This window comes from Grammomys surdaster, unplaced genomic scaffold (assembly GCF_004785775.1).
Source record: "Grammomys surdaster isolate TR1022 unplaced genomic scaffold, NIH_TR_1.0 242, whole genome shotgun sequence".
Lineage (NCBI taxonomy): Eukaryota > Metazoa > Chordata > Mammalia > Rodentia > Muridae > Grammomys > Grammomys surdaster.
In genome coordinates, this window is record NW_021604687.1 from 494,806 (window position 1) to 512,874 (window position 18,069).

The window sequence follows — 18,069 nt, forward strand, 5'->3', positions numbered from 1 at the left end:
AGATTAGTAGAAATGGCAAACTTGAGGTTTAAAGAAAATAACCTGCTTCATTGTATTATTAAGTGAAAATCAATGAAGGGAGGACTAGATGTTAACCTCTGGCTTTCACATGAATAACACACATACAGAGAGAGGAGGAGGAGGAGGAGGAGGAGGAGGAGGAGGAGAAATAATAAGTACAGACATTGACCATGGCATCATGATCCCTTTAGCCCCTGACCTGGAATCTGTAGAATGTGCTGTAGATGGCATAGCCCCTCTGCTATTGCAAACCCTCCTCTATGATACCAAGGACTTCAGGTTTACTTTCTTGTCAATGTCTCACCTGCTGAACAGTACGTTGTTAGGCAAATAAGGTCCTTCAGGGTTCCAAAACACCAAAATATACTTAATGTTGAAAATGTAGTAGCTTCAGATGTTTTCAGATCAATGGAGTAGGAGCCAGATGTGTTTCCTCCCCAGACGACAGTCAGTAGCTCTGGAACTTCTAACTTGTTTTAACAATTGTGGTACAATATTAAAAAAAAAAAAAGCAAAACAAAACTTTATTTTTTTGTAACTAGGTATTTCGGGCCAAGAAAACCAGCATTTTTTTTTTTTTAACCGTACCTTGGCAGTTGGCAGAATGAATGACCAGGATGACCCCGCCCTGCAGAGCACATGATCTGCCACAGCTGTGCATGTTTTTTAGCATGACTGTGCCAGGACAGAGGTCCAAGCCACTGGGTGGAGCAATGTACCCCTGGGAGAAGGCTCATGACATTTCCCCTATGATTTCAGAAAAGAAAAAAAGTTCCTCTTTTTTTTTTCCTTGTGAGTTGTTTCTGCACAATGTCAACAGAAAGTGGCCTTGTGTTTATTCAGATTCATGCATAAATATGGAAAAAATCAGCCACTTTACTACAGTGGGGATAAATGCACACTGCATTTAACCTTAGAGTGAAGGTCAATAAGGCACACATTGCTAGCTAGTTCTTTTCTTAACCTCCACTTTATACTTTTCCCAACAAGCCTAAGTTTATTTGACATTGTAGCAAATACAGCTAAATGATTACTCCCCAGCCCCTCTCAGAGAGGTAGCTCAGTGAGACCAGAAATGCTGTGCACAATCCGAATAGGATGCTCTCCCTTCACCTTGGCTTACTTCTTGTTTCCTTTGATTGGAATGCCATCTGATGGCTGGAGTACCAATAGTCATCCTGGAACTTCTGATGACCTTGAGGATGAAAACTCCAGACCTGTGTAATGGAGCCATAAGAGAGAGAAGGCTGGATAACCCAGGACACTCAATTTCCACCTACTTCTGTGAAAGAAGTATCGGTCATAAGAAAGACTTCCACTTAAACATTTTGTAAAGGATTTTCAGTATATGAAATCTATTAATCATATCCATCCAAAGCATAGAACAAAGACAGGGGAAATAGTAATAACGACCATGAGTAGAAAAAACAATAACAAAACACTGGCATAGTAGTGAAGAATGCTATATACTGGTTGTGGTAGCACATGCCTTCAATCCAGCACTTTGCAGGTAGAGTCAGGGAGATCTCTGAGTTCTAGGTCAGCTTGGTCTACAGAGTTCCAGGTTAGCCAAAGAAACCCAGTCTTGAAAAACCAAACAGACAAGCAAACAGACAGACAAACAAAAAACACCCCAAACCCCCAAAATCAACAAAAACTATACAACAGTAAAGAGATGAAGCACTCAGGAGTCCCAGTATGCTTAATAATTAATATATGCTGATGTAAACATTGAAAACCTGTTCTTGGGGGCTGGAGAGATGGCTCAGTGGTTAAGAGCACTGATTGCACTTCCAGAGGTCCTGAGTTCAAATCCCAGCAATCACATGATGGCTCACAACCATCTGTAATGAGATCTGACGCCCTCTTCTGGTGTGTCTGAAGACAGCTATAGTGTATTCATATATAATAAATAAATAAATTTAAAAAAAGAAAACCTGTTCTTGAAATACTTTCACATTTGTAAGTATAGAAAGGATTGTATGCAGTATGTGGCACTTTGGGGTTAGTACTTAAACTATATTGTTCGAACTTTTCCAACTACACCAAGGTTTCATGTCTTACCATATAATTTGAAATTTTAAAGAAATCAGATCTGCCACTTAAAGCTTAGGAAACTTTAAAGTATCATTGACCCCAAGTATTTTATTTCTAAAAAGCTTAGTGGTCAAAATCTTGTAAAACAGAAAACAAGAGAATGGAACTATTTTAAACAATAAAAACGATTATCAATTAAATGATTTTTTTTTTCAGTTTAATTGACAGTGATATTGAAAGACTAGTGGGTCGAAAATCATCTGTGGAGCAGAATAACAATGGATCCCATATTTACAGCCTTTGAGAAAAGTTGCCCTGGCTGTCCTTAGCTTTTTAGAGGGTGGTTTGTTCTCGCAGGAAATTACTAGGGAGCTTGGTTGAATGTCCACACCCTGAAAAGGGCCTCAGGGTCAAGGCAGTTTGCATATCTTCCATTCTCATTCATTTCATAGGCTTCGTGGACTCTGTCAGTTTATGCAGGCCCTGAGGGAACTTTCAGATCAGGCTAGTGAATGAGTGACAAAAGGGCTGACTTCTAACCAAACCCCCAAACAGTGGAAAAAGCAGTCTGGCAGGACCCAGCTAGAGTAGATTGCTTGGCCAAGACCAAGGGGAGAAGCTCGTGGGGCGGAGCCTGACAAGGGGAGGGACCAGGGGGAGGAACCCTTGGTGCCCGGCCAGGTGAGGTCCCAGAGCGATGGGGCGGAGTCTCGTAAGGAGGCGGGACCCTAGGGGCGAAGCCAGGAAACCGCGGCTGAGGGGCGGGGTCAAGTGGTGAAAGGCTCGATGAGGAGGAGGAGCCTGAGGTTGGGAGCCCCAAAGGAAGGCAGTTGTGGGGTGGAGCCAAGGGGAGGGGCGGAACTACTGGATGAGGTCAGGACCGGAGGAACCCGGACGAGGCGGAGTGCGGTAGGCTACAGACGCCTGGGGGGCGGAGCCATTGGGACCTGAGTCCGTGAGGGCGGCACAGGGTCGAGTACAGGGTTTAGTTCTGCACGGAACACGCTAGGGACTGGCTCGGAAGGCAGGGGGCGGGGTGGAGGCGTGGCCCTGGTGCGGAGACTCCGCACTCTGTCTGCGCAGGCTCAGTGTGCGTGACGCTGGGCAGTCTGTTACGCTGGGCGGCTAACATGGCTGCCTCCAGGTGGTTGCGCGCTGTTCTACTGTTTCTGTGTGCCTCGGACCTTCTGCTCCTCTCTCCTCCTGAAGCCTACGCGGCGGATACTCCCGGCGAGGCCACCCCGCCTCCACGGAAAAAGAAAGACATCCGCGATTACAACGATGCCGACATGGCGCGACTTCTGGAGCAATGGGAGGTCTGTGTCGCCCGCATACTCCTGAGCATCTCCCCATACAGATCCCTTTTCTCTAACCCTTAGCCTCTCGGACTTTTGTCCCCTGAATCCCTCTTCCCTGCCCTTTCAGGATCGTTGTTGAAATGTCTCCCAGTACCCGTTGGTCTCCCGCGTCTCCCTTCATTTCACCATGGCTCAGGCCTCTTGCCCAGTGTCCTCTACAACCATGGCTTCCCCACAGCCATGAGTTCACTCCAGTCAGGACTTGGACTCTTCACCAGTCAAGCCCTACTTTCCTTGCTGTCTCACGGTGGTCTCTACATTGATCTTGGTGATCAGTGAGCCGTAAACAGGGAGCGAGCGCTCCTAAAGAGCGTTCTCTTCTTCCCCTTCTTGTTCTGGAGTTAATGGATTGTAAAAGTGGTCTCTCAACTTTTTTTTTTTTTTAGCTTTGATAGAGATCCTTCCAAATATAGAGGGTTTCCGACTTCTTTTGATGTATGTTCCTGCTGGGACTTTTGTGATTTTGTGAGTGGCTTTATTTTACTGGTAGAGGGAGCTAAGGCCCTCAGATGGAACTCAGGTTTTTCATTGACGGGAAGGTAGTGAACTTGTTTTGTGAGAGGCCGAATTCTGATCTGTTACTTGATTGCATTTGGGGTGTGCAAAAGGTTCCAAAGGGGCAATTCCTGATCAAAAGTACACTGCAGCCCTTGATTGTAGTGTCGTATTTTATTTACACAGTTGATGGAAAGATATCACACACAGCTGTAACATTGGGGAGGTTGTCTCTTTCTGAAAGAGAACTTTTGGGGTTTGTTTCCAGTGCTGTTTTAACTTGTGGCTAACTGTATATTGTTGGAAGTGGGCATAAGTTTAAAATATACACCTGCTATATTTGACTTGAAAAGAGGGGACTTCTGTTTTCATCTTATCTGTACACAACAGAAGAACTGGAGTAGTGAGTGGGGCCATGGTAGTGCATGGTTGTAATTCCAGCACTTAAGAGACTAGTGGAGGAGGCTAGCCTTAGTTAAACCTGGGCTACATAGTAAATTTCAAACTAGTTTGTGAGACTCTGTCCTCCAAAAAAGAAAAAGAAAATTTAGAGTAGATTTGAGTGGGTATGACTGTATTCCCCATTCTCCTCTCAATTCCAAACTGTCTTTTTTGGACTCTAGTAAATAATGCCTTTTAATCTGCCAAAGTGAGAACCTTACCTTGTGAGAAGCCTAGCCATGGACGATGCTCAGACCCCGAGGAAGAGGAGGTTGCAGAAATGAGCAAGACATCTGTCAGAACAAGTGGGTAGGAAATAACCATAGTAAACAGAAACAAAAATGGTTGGCTCTTATAAAGAAAGTGTTGTGTGGGGATGTCAGAAGGTTGCAGGGAGGAGGTTTGATTTTAGACAGGCTAGGAGAGTGTGCAAGAAGAATGTTAGAGAGACGTGTGTACTGGGCTGAATCACAGAGACCAACAGATTAACATTCCCTGCATTTAATACACATCAACTTGTGACTTGGGTCTAGGAGAGATCTGTGTGCCTCAGCATGCCTGTGAGGGTCAGAGAACAAGTTGGGTATGGGTGGTCATTTCTTTCCTTCCACTGTGTGGGCCCTGGATATTAAACTCAGGTCATCATGTGTGCCGAGGCAGGCCAACTTACCAGCCCTGTGGGGATTTTTATTTGTCTCTCTGTTGTGTACATTCGTTCCATTTATTAGTTGTTTTAATAGTTATTCTATTTATTAGCTATTTATTGATATTCTTTTTTCTTTATGTCAGTATGGACTTGGAGAATTATGAATCCTCACTATTATTTTGATGTTCATAATATTCCAGATTTGGTCCTTGAACTGCTTCAGGTTGGCATCCATGTCATTCTGACGTGTTATATGAGCAATTCTTTCTGAGGCAAAAAAGATATTTAAGGCTTCACTTTTTGTTTTCCATACAGTGATTAGGCTTTTCTTCAAGAAACCTTCGTCTTAATATTTTTATCTATCTACTCATCCGGGTACCTGTCAAATCAATCTGCCTACAATTCCAGTCTGCACCCACAAATATCTTCCCCCAAGTGAGGAATCTGCTATAGTCACCCTTAGATGTCTACACCTTAGATGTCACAGAAGGTGTTTTCAGAATTGCTAGGACACACCACTACATAGAAGAGGCCTAACACCTGGGGTTGAACAGTTGGCATGCAGTGACTTGTGGGTGTTACCTGGGGTTGAACAGTTGCATGCAGTGACTTGTGGGTGTTAAGGATGCAACATGAGGAATTTGTTTGTTTACCTCTGCTGAGGGCAAGGACCCAGGACCCTGGGTTGCTAGAAATGCACTGTCACTGAGAACCTACACTTCATTGAAATACAGAACTGAGTGAGTCCTGTAGACCATCACACTAGAAGATTTCTTCATGTTCTTTCTCAGTCAGACCCATCTCACGTCCTCCCAGAAGCAATCAATGTTCTAATTTCTGTCACCTCATATTAGTTTTACCTGTTCTTGATACCTTAAATAAATGGGATTGTATAATATGTCTTTCTTTATGCCTGTCGTCTGTTATTTTAAAAAAAGAAAATTCTCTTAGTGGCGGTGGAGATAGACCTCCAGGTCTCACACATGCTGGGCATGTACTCTACCACTAAGCCACATCCCCAGGTGTTTTTGTAGCTAAGATCCTGCTAAATTGCTTAAGTTGGCCTTGAATTCTCTTTCTCCTTGAGATTGCTTGGAGTCACTGAGAGTACAGACCTCAGCCATTATACCTGTATTTGAGATCTGTTGTATGTGTATTTGATTTTCATTGCTAGGTCGCATCTATAACCACATCAGAATGTACCTGTTTTATAATCTAAATTGAGAATAAAAACATTATAGAAACCTATGTGACACAGGAACCCTAAGTATTCTCAAGGGGGATATCTTTGGACGTTTTGTTTGTGTAGTAGTTTGGTGGTGTGTCCCTGCTTCTTACATCCTGGGCAGAGCCTATACAAGGGCAGAGAGCATCTCTGGTGATAGGTTAATGCTCCCTTCCTCTTGACAGAAAGATGATGACATAGAAGAAGGAGACCTTCCAGAACACAAGAGACCCTCGGCACCTATCGACTTCTCAAAGCTAGACCCAGGGAAACCTGAGAGCATCTTGAAAATGACAAAGAAAGGGAAGACTCTGATGATGTTTGTCACCATCTCAGGGAACCCCACTGAGAAGGAGACAGAGGAAATCACCAGCCTGTGGCAGGGTAGCCTGTTCAATGCCAACTATGATGTTCAGAGGTAAAGACCCCAAGCTATGCTAGGTCATTTTTGTGGGAACTAGGGGTTCATATTTGATTTTCTTTTTTTAAAGATAGAGTTTTTAACTGTAGCTCTGGCCATTTAGTTTAGCTGGTCTCACTCTTCACACTTAAAAATATCTTCTTTTTTAGCACTGGGATTCCAGCTTTGTGCCACCTCACCTGGATGTGTGCTGAGGTTTTTCTGGGGCTGAAGCAGGGTGGTTTTTTTGGTAGTCTTCCCAAGGGCCTTGGACCTTTCCTGTATATGAGTTCTTTTATTTAATTTTCTTTCTTGAAACATTGGTTTGTTTGTTTATTGACCAAAATCAGTACTTGGAAATTTGGTTTGTCTTTGTTTCTTTAACTTCTGCTTCATCAGAATAAACATTGTATTACTTAGTCTCTTTGAAGGATGAATGAGTTACAGTTCCACAGTTCATGGTGTAGCTGTGTTGACACAAGTTGTTACAGGCGGTTAATAACTAATGTGAACAAGTCTGTTTTCAAAAACCATATGATCTTAAATTTTGAAATCTTGAAATGTGAAAGATTTTACTTTATATATATATTTTATACAGTATATATATATATATATTTTTTTTTTTTGGTTTTTCGAGACAGGGTTTTTCCGTGTAGTCCTGGCTATCCTGGAACTCACTCTGTAGACCAGGCTAGCCTCGAACTCAGAAATCCGCCTGCCTCTGCCTCCCAAGTGCTGGGATTAAAGGCGTGCGCCACCACCGCCCGGCCAGTATATTTTTAATCATATTCACCACCCTATACCTCCCTCCTCCTTTCCACCCTCATCTCCCTAACCACCCAACTGAGGTTTGTTTTTTATAGAGCCTACTTTTTCTGTTTAACAATAGTTCCAAAATTCCAAGTCTTCAGATATCTTAATTGAGGAAGTAAGGAAGTGATAAGAAAGAACAGAAGGAGTTGCTAAGAATGCACAGGGCAGCATCATGCCTTCTGTAACTTCATCAGATATCTTGGTGATGACTGCTCTCTGATGGTCTGCTGCTGAAGAGAACAGATGTGGCGTGTTCAGGAACACAGCCTCATGCCTTCTGTAACTTCATCAGATATCTTGGTGCTGTCTGATGGAGAGAACAGATGTGGTGTGCTCAGGAACAGAGCGTCATGCCTTCTGGGCATGCCTTTATGTGTCACCCAGACCCATGCTGTTGCTTTCTTCTTCCTGGGCACTAATGTATGGGGCTATGCTAAGCCGCTTGTTTCTAACCCTGGTGGTTGGGATTTCTGTCTGCTTCCCAGGTATCTTTGTGGGCCCCTGAGGAGGAGTCTTATAGGACTTGCTTCATGCTAGTGGCTTTTAGCCTTCTTATCAAAAGCAGTTTGTCCAACAAAACCAGTTTGAGACTTCAGAACATAAAAAAGTGGCCAAGCATGGTGAGTGGCATATGCCTGTAATTTCAGCACTTGGGAAATGAAGTCAGGAGGATATGAAGTTCAAGATCATCCTCATATGAAATCATACTGAGCTTTGTGAGAACATTTATCAGGAAACAAATAGACAAACAAAAACCATAAAACATAGATGGAAGTGACATTTCAGAATGTTAAAGATAAAAATGGGAATTTCTCCCCTCTGCAGCATACCTGTGTCCCTTGCAGCTCCCTAAGGAGTTTGCCTTTTATAATCTCTTCACAGCATCATTTATGTATGCTTCAGGACCATCAAGCATCTGCTGCTTCTGTCTTGATCTAAGCAGGATGCTAGTTTAGAGCTCAGTGAACATTAAAGTCACCAGCCACTTGGCCCAAGGCAGAACAGTGTAGTGTTCTGCATTTAGATGGACTTGAAATAGAGGCACCCCAGCCTTCTCTGACTCCAGGCACCTACCTCACTTATGTTGCTAACTGATGGCTTCTCCATCTAGGTTCATCGTGGGAAACGACCGTGCTATCTTCATGCTCCGGGATGGGAGCTATGCCTGGGAGATCAAGGACTTTTTGGTCAATCAAGACAGGTGTGCTGAAGTCACTCTAGAGGGACAGATGTACCCTGGCAAAGGGGGAGGAAGCAAGGAAAAAAACAAAACAAAGCCAGAGAAGGGTAAAAAGAAGGAGGGAGATCCCAAACCACGGGCTTCCAAGGAAGACAATCGAGCTGGGAGCAGAAGAGAAGACCTCTAGCAGGTGGCAAGCTTCCCGTTGGGTAGGCAGGACCAGATAGCCCCTTGCAGACTGTTGGGGCAGATGGGTGCAGGAAACTGCATAACAGATGACATTCTCATGTCCTTTAGAAAGAGTCTGTGTGTGACCCTCTGGTCAGTATCACAGTTACTGTATAAAAGGCTTCACATGTGGAGGCAGGATTTGTGATTGGTAGTGGACTGGCAAGTCATGCTTCCTGTGGCATCACCTGACTTGGAAACTTGATAGATGTTTTGTACCTCTTACATCTTGTGTGTCCTTGACACCCGCAGAGTACCACTCCCTCTTCACCTGTTGTGTCTGTGTGTTACAAGCTCAAGTCAAACTAGCCTTGAGAACCTTTGGCTTGACTGAAGCAGGCATTGATTGTTCAGTGAGTGAAGATACGTGTGCTGCTGTATGGGCAGTGCTGCACGCCCAGCATCTGGACAGCCAACTATGCAAAACGTGCAGATTCACGAGGCAGTGCCATCCAGAAGTCCTAAGGAGTCATTTCACATGGCTCACGTCCTCGTCAGTTCAGGGGACCCTTTATCTCCCAGTCTGCCTGTGGTTGTAGAGGGAGTGCTGTTGTGCCTCATGTGAGGAAGGAAGGGAGCTGCAGCTGAGGGCTCATGGTCTGCATAGTCCAACAACTATAAAGTTGGTGAGAGGGACCAGCAGAGTCTTCCGTAGGAGTGGACTCTCATCTACAGTATTTCTAAGTGGTTTTCTTTGGAAAAGTGCCTAAACTTGTGCTTCTGTATGGCACTCTCATGATGTGCTACTGTTCACATCTGGTTTTGCTGTTCATAAGTTGAAGCTTATCTAAAAGAACATTTCTATGAGGATGCCATTTTTAAGAACTTACATTCTTTAAACCTCAGTTGTGGTTTTAAATTCAAAATAGTACATGCATACATACCCGGCTAGGAAGTGTCACTGTTAGAGTGTCACAGTGTGAATAATTGCCCTGCCCTGCTGCCAGTACTTTGTCCCAGTGAAGCTACTGTTGATCGTTGGTTTTTCAAAAATAAAGTATGTTTACCGGCTTCCAGTGATGGGTATATTCTGTCCTCAGGTTGATTTCCATTCATGTTTCTCTTAGTGAGCCACACGTCCCTCCCCTGCTCAGGGTGTCCTGGACACAACCTTCTGAGCCTCCTCAGAGAGAAGCTTTTCTTGGTCCTCACACGTTGTGACTTTAGGTGATCTCCTATCCTGTTTGAGGGTGCTGCCAATCCAGGAGAAGCTGGGACAGGGCACCCATCCTTTTGGTATCTGTGGGCCCAGTAGATCTGAAACAAGCCCAGTTCCTGGGGGGGTTTCTGTTTTCACCTGGGGCAGTTGATTGGCTACTGTCATGTCTAGCCATGGTGCTCTTGTCTCGTGGCTGCTGTTTCCTTCTAGAAGCCTTCTTGTTACTGACACAGGACTGTCATGACTCTCAGTGTGGTGTGCAGCCACTTCACCACAGTTCATGCATCATCTGTGATGTAGTTGGCACTAGTGGGTGCCAAGGACAGTGCAGACATGGCAGGAATGACAAATGGCCTGCAGTGTTAAACGGTAACTGGGGAGAATGGAGGAAATGTGGAATGCAGGGAGCAGAATGGACAGAATCTTTGCCTTGTTGGGACGGTCAGGGGCCATTCCCTTTACACGGGCCCTGAGGCTGGCTAGAGGTAGTAGAGAGGAGGTTCCAAGAAGGCCACGAGGAGTCTGGCCTGGAGAGTGCAGACTCCAGGCGACTGTTGGAAGTTTGAGTGCCTGAGAGGTTTTCCATAGTACTGACAGACAGAAGAGCTTCTCAGGGCTTAGACTTTTAGTCTCCCTGGTTTACAGGCAGGGAGGCTTGAAGCAGCCTTCGGTTCATGCTTCCTGCTGTTGCTGATTTCTGGCTGTGTTTCTGAGCTGTGATGAAAAGATTTTCCTCTCCAAACACTTACTTGCTACTAGAAACTAAATTAGCACATGAAGACTCCTTTTATTACAAGTCAAGGGTTTGAAATCTAAGTGAATCTAATTATCTTCCCTGATTTTTAACAGTACCTAAACTGCCTAGTATTCTCATATTCCTTCAAGTTATTGGGTTCAAGTTTCTAAAGCACAAGAAGCCAGGAGGCCTACTGGTGCTTTTATGGGTCAAATCAAGTAGAATTAAAATATATTGAAGTCATTTTTACCCAAACTACAGATTCCTTAAGGTGGTACCAAGGAGGAAAAACAGGTATGGTGCTATATACCTATAATCCGAGTGTTTAGGAAGGAGAAGTGGGAAGATCAGGGGTTTAGTTTACAGCCAGCCAGGCCAGGTTACGTAGTTTCAGGGTAGCCTCAGCTACATCTGAAACTCACTCTTTCTCCCCACCCCCACCTCCCCAAACCCCACAAAACAAAAAGGACTAAATGCAAAAGAAATTAGTCACAATTCTTAGTGTACAGTCTTAAGAGGAGTTCTCTCAGCCTCCTACATAAAATTACCCGCAGGAAAGACTCGGGCTAACACTGCCATCATTGCGAATTCTCGTGTTCTTAGGAGAACTGGCCCCTGTTACAGCAACTGCAGGGGCATCTGGATAGTACAACTGCTTCAGTCTAGTGTTCCCTGCTCCTTGGCCAGCCATCTGTCCATGGGGAGAGCCACCTCAGTGATTCAGGAAGTTCCTATACTGGAAATTGATACTGGCATTGAGTCAGTTATTAATGTTTCTGAACAGAACCCATGCAAGTCCTCTCCATGAATTCCTAGGGAATTTCAAAGGACATCTAAAAAATTTGTGGGGGGGGGGTTGTTGAGTGTTTGGGATGTGTCTGCTGGTGTTTCTGAAAGATGCTCCAAGGTAGCCCCCCCCCAAATTATATATCCCTAAAAGTGTTTTAACATCCAAACTTACCTGTAAGCCCAACACCGAGGAAGCAGAAGCAAGATCAGAAGTTGCAGATCAGATAGTATTACAGGAGACACTCAAAATGAGACGAAATAAGCAAAACACTACCACTAACAACAGCAGAAATAACCAATGACCTAGGCCAACCTCTGGATGTTAGTTTTTCTTTTGGCTTGGAACTCCCTAGGAAGACCAGGCTAGCCACACTGGAGAGCCACCTGCCTCTCTGCCTCTGTCTCCTGAGTATTGGGATTAAAACGAAGCCCACCTTACCTTGCCCTCTGGTGTCTCTCTCTCTCTCTCTCTCTCTCTCTCTCTCTCTCTCTCTCTCTCTTTCTCTCTCTCTCTCTCTCTCTCTCTCTTTCTTTTTGGTTTTTTTCAAGACAGGGTTTCTCTTTGTAGCCCTGGCTGTCCTGGAACTCACTCTGTAGACCAGGCTGGCCTCAAACTCTGAAATCTGCTGCCTCTGCCTCCCAAGTGCTGGGATTGAAGTCGTGCGCCACCACTGCCCGGCGGACATTTTCATATACAATATTTTAGTGAACTTTTTACATTTGAAGGGTAAGTTGTTTGCAGTATGATTGTTAAAATTTAACATTTGGTATGTATTACTAAGTAGCTGCTCCTTATGGTTCTGTCATAGGAGGCTTCCCAACAGTAGATCTCTGATCCCTGACAGCCTTGGCCATCCATGGAGCATTTTGAACAAGTTAAAAACAAAGCCTCTTTATATTAATATATATATATATAATACATATGTTATATATATATATAATTTATCTTTAAATTCTATGTGTATGAGTGTTTTGCCTGCATATATGTCTGCAGTGCTAGATGAGGCCAGAAGGCATCAGATCCCCCTAGAACAATGCTTCTCAATATATAGGTCACGCCCCCTTTGGGTGGGTTGACAAGTGTCTTAGACCATACAAAACACAGCTATTTACAATTCATAACAGCAGCAAAATTACAGTTATAAAGTAGCAATGAAAATAATGTTATGCTTGGGGGTCACCACAACATGAGGAACTGTGTTAAAAGGTCACAGCACTAGGAAGGTTGAGAGCCACTGCCTTAGAACCAGAGTTATAAACTGTTGTCAACTATCATGTTGGATGTTGGAAATTGGATCGAGGTCCTCTACAGGAGCAGCCACACAAAGCCTGGCCAGTCTGCAGATTCATAAGCCATGTTTTCAGTGAATTTGTCTTGTCTGTCTAGTGGGCTAAGAAATTTGTATGACATCTTTAGACTATCAACCACAAGATGTGTCAGCCTTATTAATTAGATAAGTATGTTTTAGGACTGCCTTCATCCTTGAGCTCTCTGGTTTATGACAAGTCTCTTGTAGTTTTTAGTGTTTTTATTGGTTTTGTCTGTATGTATGCACACACGTGCACTCTGGAGAAGTGTGAATTAGCCACTTGTCAAGATCAACATTGACCAAGCCAGTTCAGTCAGTTAACTGGGTCTCAAGGGAGCAAGGATTAAAAAGAAAAAGACAATTAGATAAAACTATAACATGACTCCAGCCAGTGCTGAGGCTGAAGTGGGTTTATTTTTTTCCCAGTCTTGCTTTTATACCATTTTAAGTACATGCAAATAATAAGGTCAGTTCTATGTTAAAGAACAAACGAGGCAATAAACACAAATAGTCAAGGAACAAATAAGGCAATAAACAAAGTCTTATGATGACTGTTTCTAGGGGCTTATCAGGATGACCAAGATATAAAAGGATTGGCACATTTTGAGTTTGCCTTGAACTTTGTATTAGCCCAAATGTAAACATTCTTTTTTTTTTTTTTGGTTTTTCGAGACAGGGTTTCTCTGTGTAGCCCGGGCTGTCCTGGAACTCACTCTGTAGACCAGGCTGGCCTTGAACTCAGAAATCCACCTGCCTCTGCCTCCCAAGTGCTGGGATTAAAGGCGTGCGCCACCACCACCACCACCGCCCGGCCAAATGTAAACATTCTTATCTGAGCTTACTTCTCTGTCCTAGCCCAAAGTCAAATTTCTGCCTGAGCTTACTTCTCCTGACCCAGTGTCAAATTTCTGCTAAGTTTCTAGAAGTGGCCCCAAAAGCTCTCCACAGAACATACACTTGTTAGGATTTTAATGCTGAGGCAAAATGCCAGAGAAAACCAGTTTAAAGGGATGTTAATGTTGCCTCACAGTTTTTAATCTATGGTTGCTTTGATCAGTGATCCTGGGCCTATGGTGAGGCAGATTGGAGACAGAGGAAAGGTGGGGATTCAGAACTACACTTCACAGGTGCCTCAGTGACAGCCCCCTGCCAGAGCTGCCTCCTGGTGACACTCAGCTAAGACACTGTAGGCTCTGCATGAGGTTTCTCTATACACAGTGGCTATAGGGCAGACACTTATTAACGTGTCAAATGCCATTGATGAAGGTAGGCCCTCATGGTCCATCACCTATCAAAAGCCTGTCTGCTGGGACTAAATCCTTAACACCTGAGCCTTCATAGAACACTCTGCTATTCACATCTTAACAGAAGGAGTTTGTGAGTGTCTTCCTGACTCTCCTGTTGCTGTTTAACACTGGGGGAGGGGGTGTTCTATGAGACAGCTCAGTGAGTGAAGTGCTTACTGTGCCAGCCCAGTGGCCTGTGTTGGATCCCCAGAGCACACATACAATGAAAGCAGAGAAAGGATTCCTAGCGTCAGCCTCTGATTTCCGAACACACCACAGCGTGTGTGCACTGCCTTGCCATCGCACACAGTCAGTTAATAAAGCTCATTTAAAAATTCTTCCTGTGTACACGCATGAGGCGTATAAGACTGGTCACCCTCTGTGAGCATTATGTCAGCCTTTAAGTTCATAACCATGTGGGGCATGTGACTTCTTTAGCATTCACCCTTTGGAGGTCTCTGAGGCTACCCTATTTGTTATCCCATGGAAGAAAGTGGTATTTCTACTAGGTTCTAGGAAGTTTTTCACTTTTACCAGTTTTGTGCATTTGTTGGTGCAGCATACGTGTAGGCATGCAAGTGCCACAGGTCCTATGTGGAGGTCAGGGAACAGACAACCTGCTAGAATTGGTTCCCTCTTATTGTAGGTTCCAGGGATTGAACTCAGGCTTGGCTGCAAATGCTTTACACAGTGAGGCCTCTTGCCAGCCCAGATTCTTTCTATTATCAACATTCTGTCATTTTTTTCTAGGAAAACTCTTCATGCTAATTTTTCTTACTCTTTTTTTTTTTGTTTTTTTGTTTTTTGTTTTTTTGTTTTTTGTTTTTTTGTTTGGTTTCTCGAGACAGGGTTTCTCTGTGTAGCCCTGGCTGTCCTGGAACTCACTCTGTAGACCAGGCTAGCCTCGAACTCTCTAACTCAGAAGTCCGCCTGACTCTGTCTCCCAAGTGCTGGGATTAAAGGTGTGTGCCACCACCGCCCGGCTTTCTTAATCTTTAATTACAGATTCAGCATTCTTTCCTTTGCTTAAAAAATTTGGATAAAACTTATGTTTTTATTTGTCAACCTATCTGTAATTTTCTGTACAGATTTTTGCACAGCAAGTTTTTCCTTAGTTTTCAAAGGTTTTTTTTTTTTTCTTTATTTTGTTACTTTGAAACAAGATCTTTCTATGGTGCTCAGGCTGACCTCAAACTCACTATATAGCCCAGGCTAACCTCCAACTGAAGATCCTCCTGCCTCAGCCCCTCAAATACTTGGTTTACAAACATATACTACATATCTATTTGAGACAGGAATTTATTCTTTGACCCAGACTAACCTGGAACTTACTATGTAGTTCAGGCCTGAAATTCACAGTGATCCTCTTACTTTAACTCTCCAAATTGTGGTATTATGACATGCCATGCCTGTCTTTGAAATGATTTTTAAATCTCCATCAGTTTTAAGTATTCATCAGTTTTAAATCACATCTTTGAGCTGTTTGATTTAAAAAGCTAGGTTTTTTTTTTATCAAGTTTTCCAACTCAGAAAACACAAATGGAGACTCTCTGTCTTGGCTTATGTTTTTTCCTGATAGAATATTTGTCTGTGTTGAGGTTGGGGACATGGCTCAGTTAATAAAGTGCTTGCTAGGGTGCACAGAGGCTTAGAATAAGTCCTAACCATCTCATCAACCCAATGTGATGATGGCACAGGCTTATACCACAAGTACCTAGGAGACAGAGGCAGGAGGATCAGAGGCTTAATGTCATCCTTGCCTATATATAAAGTCTGAGGCCAGCCTAGACTAATGAGGCTTTGTCTATAAAAAATTTGTATTTGTAGCTTGCTGTATTTTGTTGTTGTTGTTGTCTCATTCCAAAATGTTTAGATAGAAGCCATGCCTATTTCTTTTCTTTTTCATTCATTCTTGAATAGACAGCTTTTCCCCCACCTTGAGCCTATGCCAGCCTTCTCAGTGAATTATCCTGGACCTCCCTCCCTCTTCTGAGCTAGATGCTGCTTTCTCAAAACTGAACAGTGAGAAGAGAAAGGTTCAGAGGACATTGAGCTTGGCCTGGTTTGGCAGGTGGCCTTAGCCTCCTGTGCTTTTGGAAGTGGCATAGACTAGGGTCTTCCTCCCAGGTTGGGGAGAAGCAGCCTGGACTTCAGGGCTTCCCTCCCCATAGCTGTGAACCTGGGCCTCTTTGTTGGGAAAGGATGCATGTTCTCTGCTTTACTTATCTGTCTTTCCAGAAAACATTTTCACTTCCACATCCTGCAAAAGGCAAGGCCTCATAATGTGTGGCTTTTGGGGTGCAGATGGGGGCAGGGTGGCTCAGTTGGCAAAGTAATTGCAAGCACAAGAACCTGACTTTGTTCCCTAAAACCTACTTGAAAATGCCAGGTGTGAAGGAATCCCAGCATTGGGGAAGCAGAGACAGGAGACTCCTTGGGGCTCCTTGCCTAGCCAGTGTAGTCTAAAGTCTAATTGGTGGTGAGTCTGCTGCCAATGAGGGACCTTGTCTTCAAGGCAAATTGGTACAGTATTCCTGAGGATGACACTTCTGGCTTACACACACATGGACATTCACATGGAGGAAAAAAATTGTGTGTGTGTGTTGATGTGGTCAAGACTGAGGTATGGGAAATAAAGTACTTGCCTTGGGTTGTCACAAGTTCAGTTATCAAAATAAAAATTTAATGCTGAAGTTGGAAAATTAACATTAAAAAGATTTTGATGAGAAAAAAAATCAACATTTTAATAAAGAACAGTGTCTTAGTTAGGGTTTCTATTGGGATGAAACAACATGACCAAAATCAAGTTGGGGAGGAAAGGGCTTATATGGCTTACACTTTCACAGCACAGTCTATCACTGAAGGAAGTCAGGACAGGATCTCAAACAGGGCAGGAGCCTGGAGGCAGGAGCTGATGCAAAGGCCATGGAGGGGTGCTGTTTATTGGCTTGTTCCCCATATCTTACTCAGGCTGCTTTCTTATAGAACCCAGGACCACCCTCCCCCATCAATCACTAGTTAAGAAAATGCCCTACAGATGGATCCTAATACAATTTTTATTCACTTTATATCCCAATCATAGCCCCCTCTCTCCTCTCCTCCCAGCCCATCAAATCCCTTCTCCCTCATTGCCCCTCCCTTTCTCCTCAGAGAAGGGAGCCTCCTCCCCCTTAGGTATCACCCCACCATGGAATATCTAGTCCCAGCAGGACTGAGCACCTCCTCTCCCTCCGAGCAGTCCAGGTAGGGGGGAAGGCGATTCTCCATTTGTTAGGGGATCCACATGAAGACCAAGCTGCATATTTGCTGCTAATGTGTAGGGGTCTAGGTCCAGCTCCTGTATGTTATCTGGTTGGTGGCCCAGGCTCTGTAAACCCCCATTGTCCCAGGTTAGTTGACTCTGTGGGTCTTCTTGTGATGTCCTTTACCCCTCTGGCTTGCTCACTTTTATCCCTGCCTCTTCCACAAGATGTCCGAGCTCTGCCTGATGTCTGACTGTGGGTCTCTGATCTGCCTCCATCTGCTGCTGGATAAAGCCTTTCAGAAGACAGTTATGCTAAGTTCCTGTCTGCCAGCATAGCAGAGTATCATTAATGGTGTCAGGGGTTGGCTCTCTCACGTGGGATGGATCTCAAGTTCAGACAATCATTGGTTGGTTGTTCCCTCAGTCTCTGCTCCATCTTTATCCCTGCACATCTTGTAGGTAAGACAAATTTTGGATTGAAGGTTTTGTGGGTGGATTGATGTGCCCCTCCCTGCCTGGCTACAGTAGGTGGCCACTTCAGTATCTATACCCCCTCTGGTAGGAATCTCAGTTAAGGTCACCCCCACAGACTCCATGTGTTCTCCCAGTCCCAGGCCTCCAGCTGGTTCCAGAGATGCCCTGCAATTCTCACTCTCATTGCCTCTTGGAGGCATTTTCTTAATCAAGGTTCCTTCCTTTCA

General features: G+C 44.1%; 1 protein-coding gene across 1 annotated transcript; it reads left to right on the plus strand.

The window, feature by feature from the left end:
* The first annotated feature begins 2,924 nt into the window (after positions 1-2,924).
* On the plus strand, positions 2,925-9,860 carry Mesd (mesoderm development LRP chaperone). Its single transcript, XM_028774702.1, has 3 exons — positions 2,925-3,374; positions 6,409-6,641; positions 8,548-9,860. The coding sequence occupies exons 1-3, from the start codon at positions 3,189-3,191 to the stop codon at positions 8,801-8,803; spliced, it is 675 nt and encodes a 224-aa protein (XP_028630535.1). The 5' UTR covers positions 2,925-3,188; the 3' UTR covers positions 8,804-9,860.
* Positions 9,861-18,069: the final 8,209 nt, after the last annotated feature.

What these genes read in the sequence shown, in the direction of transcription:
- Mesd (XM_028774702.1), top strand. Translation starts at nt 3,189, where the DNA reads ATGGCTGCCTCCAGGTGGTTGCGCGCTGTTCTACTGTTTCTGTGTGCC. An exon ending in GACTTCTGGAGCAATGGGAG is followed by an intron (nt 3,375 to 6,408) that starts GTCTGTGTCGCC and finishes TCCTCTTGACAG; the next exon opens with AAAGATGATGACATAGAAGA. An exon ending in GCCAACTATGATGTTCAGAG is followed by an intron (nt 6,642 to 8,547) that starts GTAAAGACCCCA and finishes TTCTCCATCTAG; the next exon opens with GTTCATCGTGGGAAACGACC.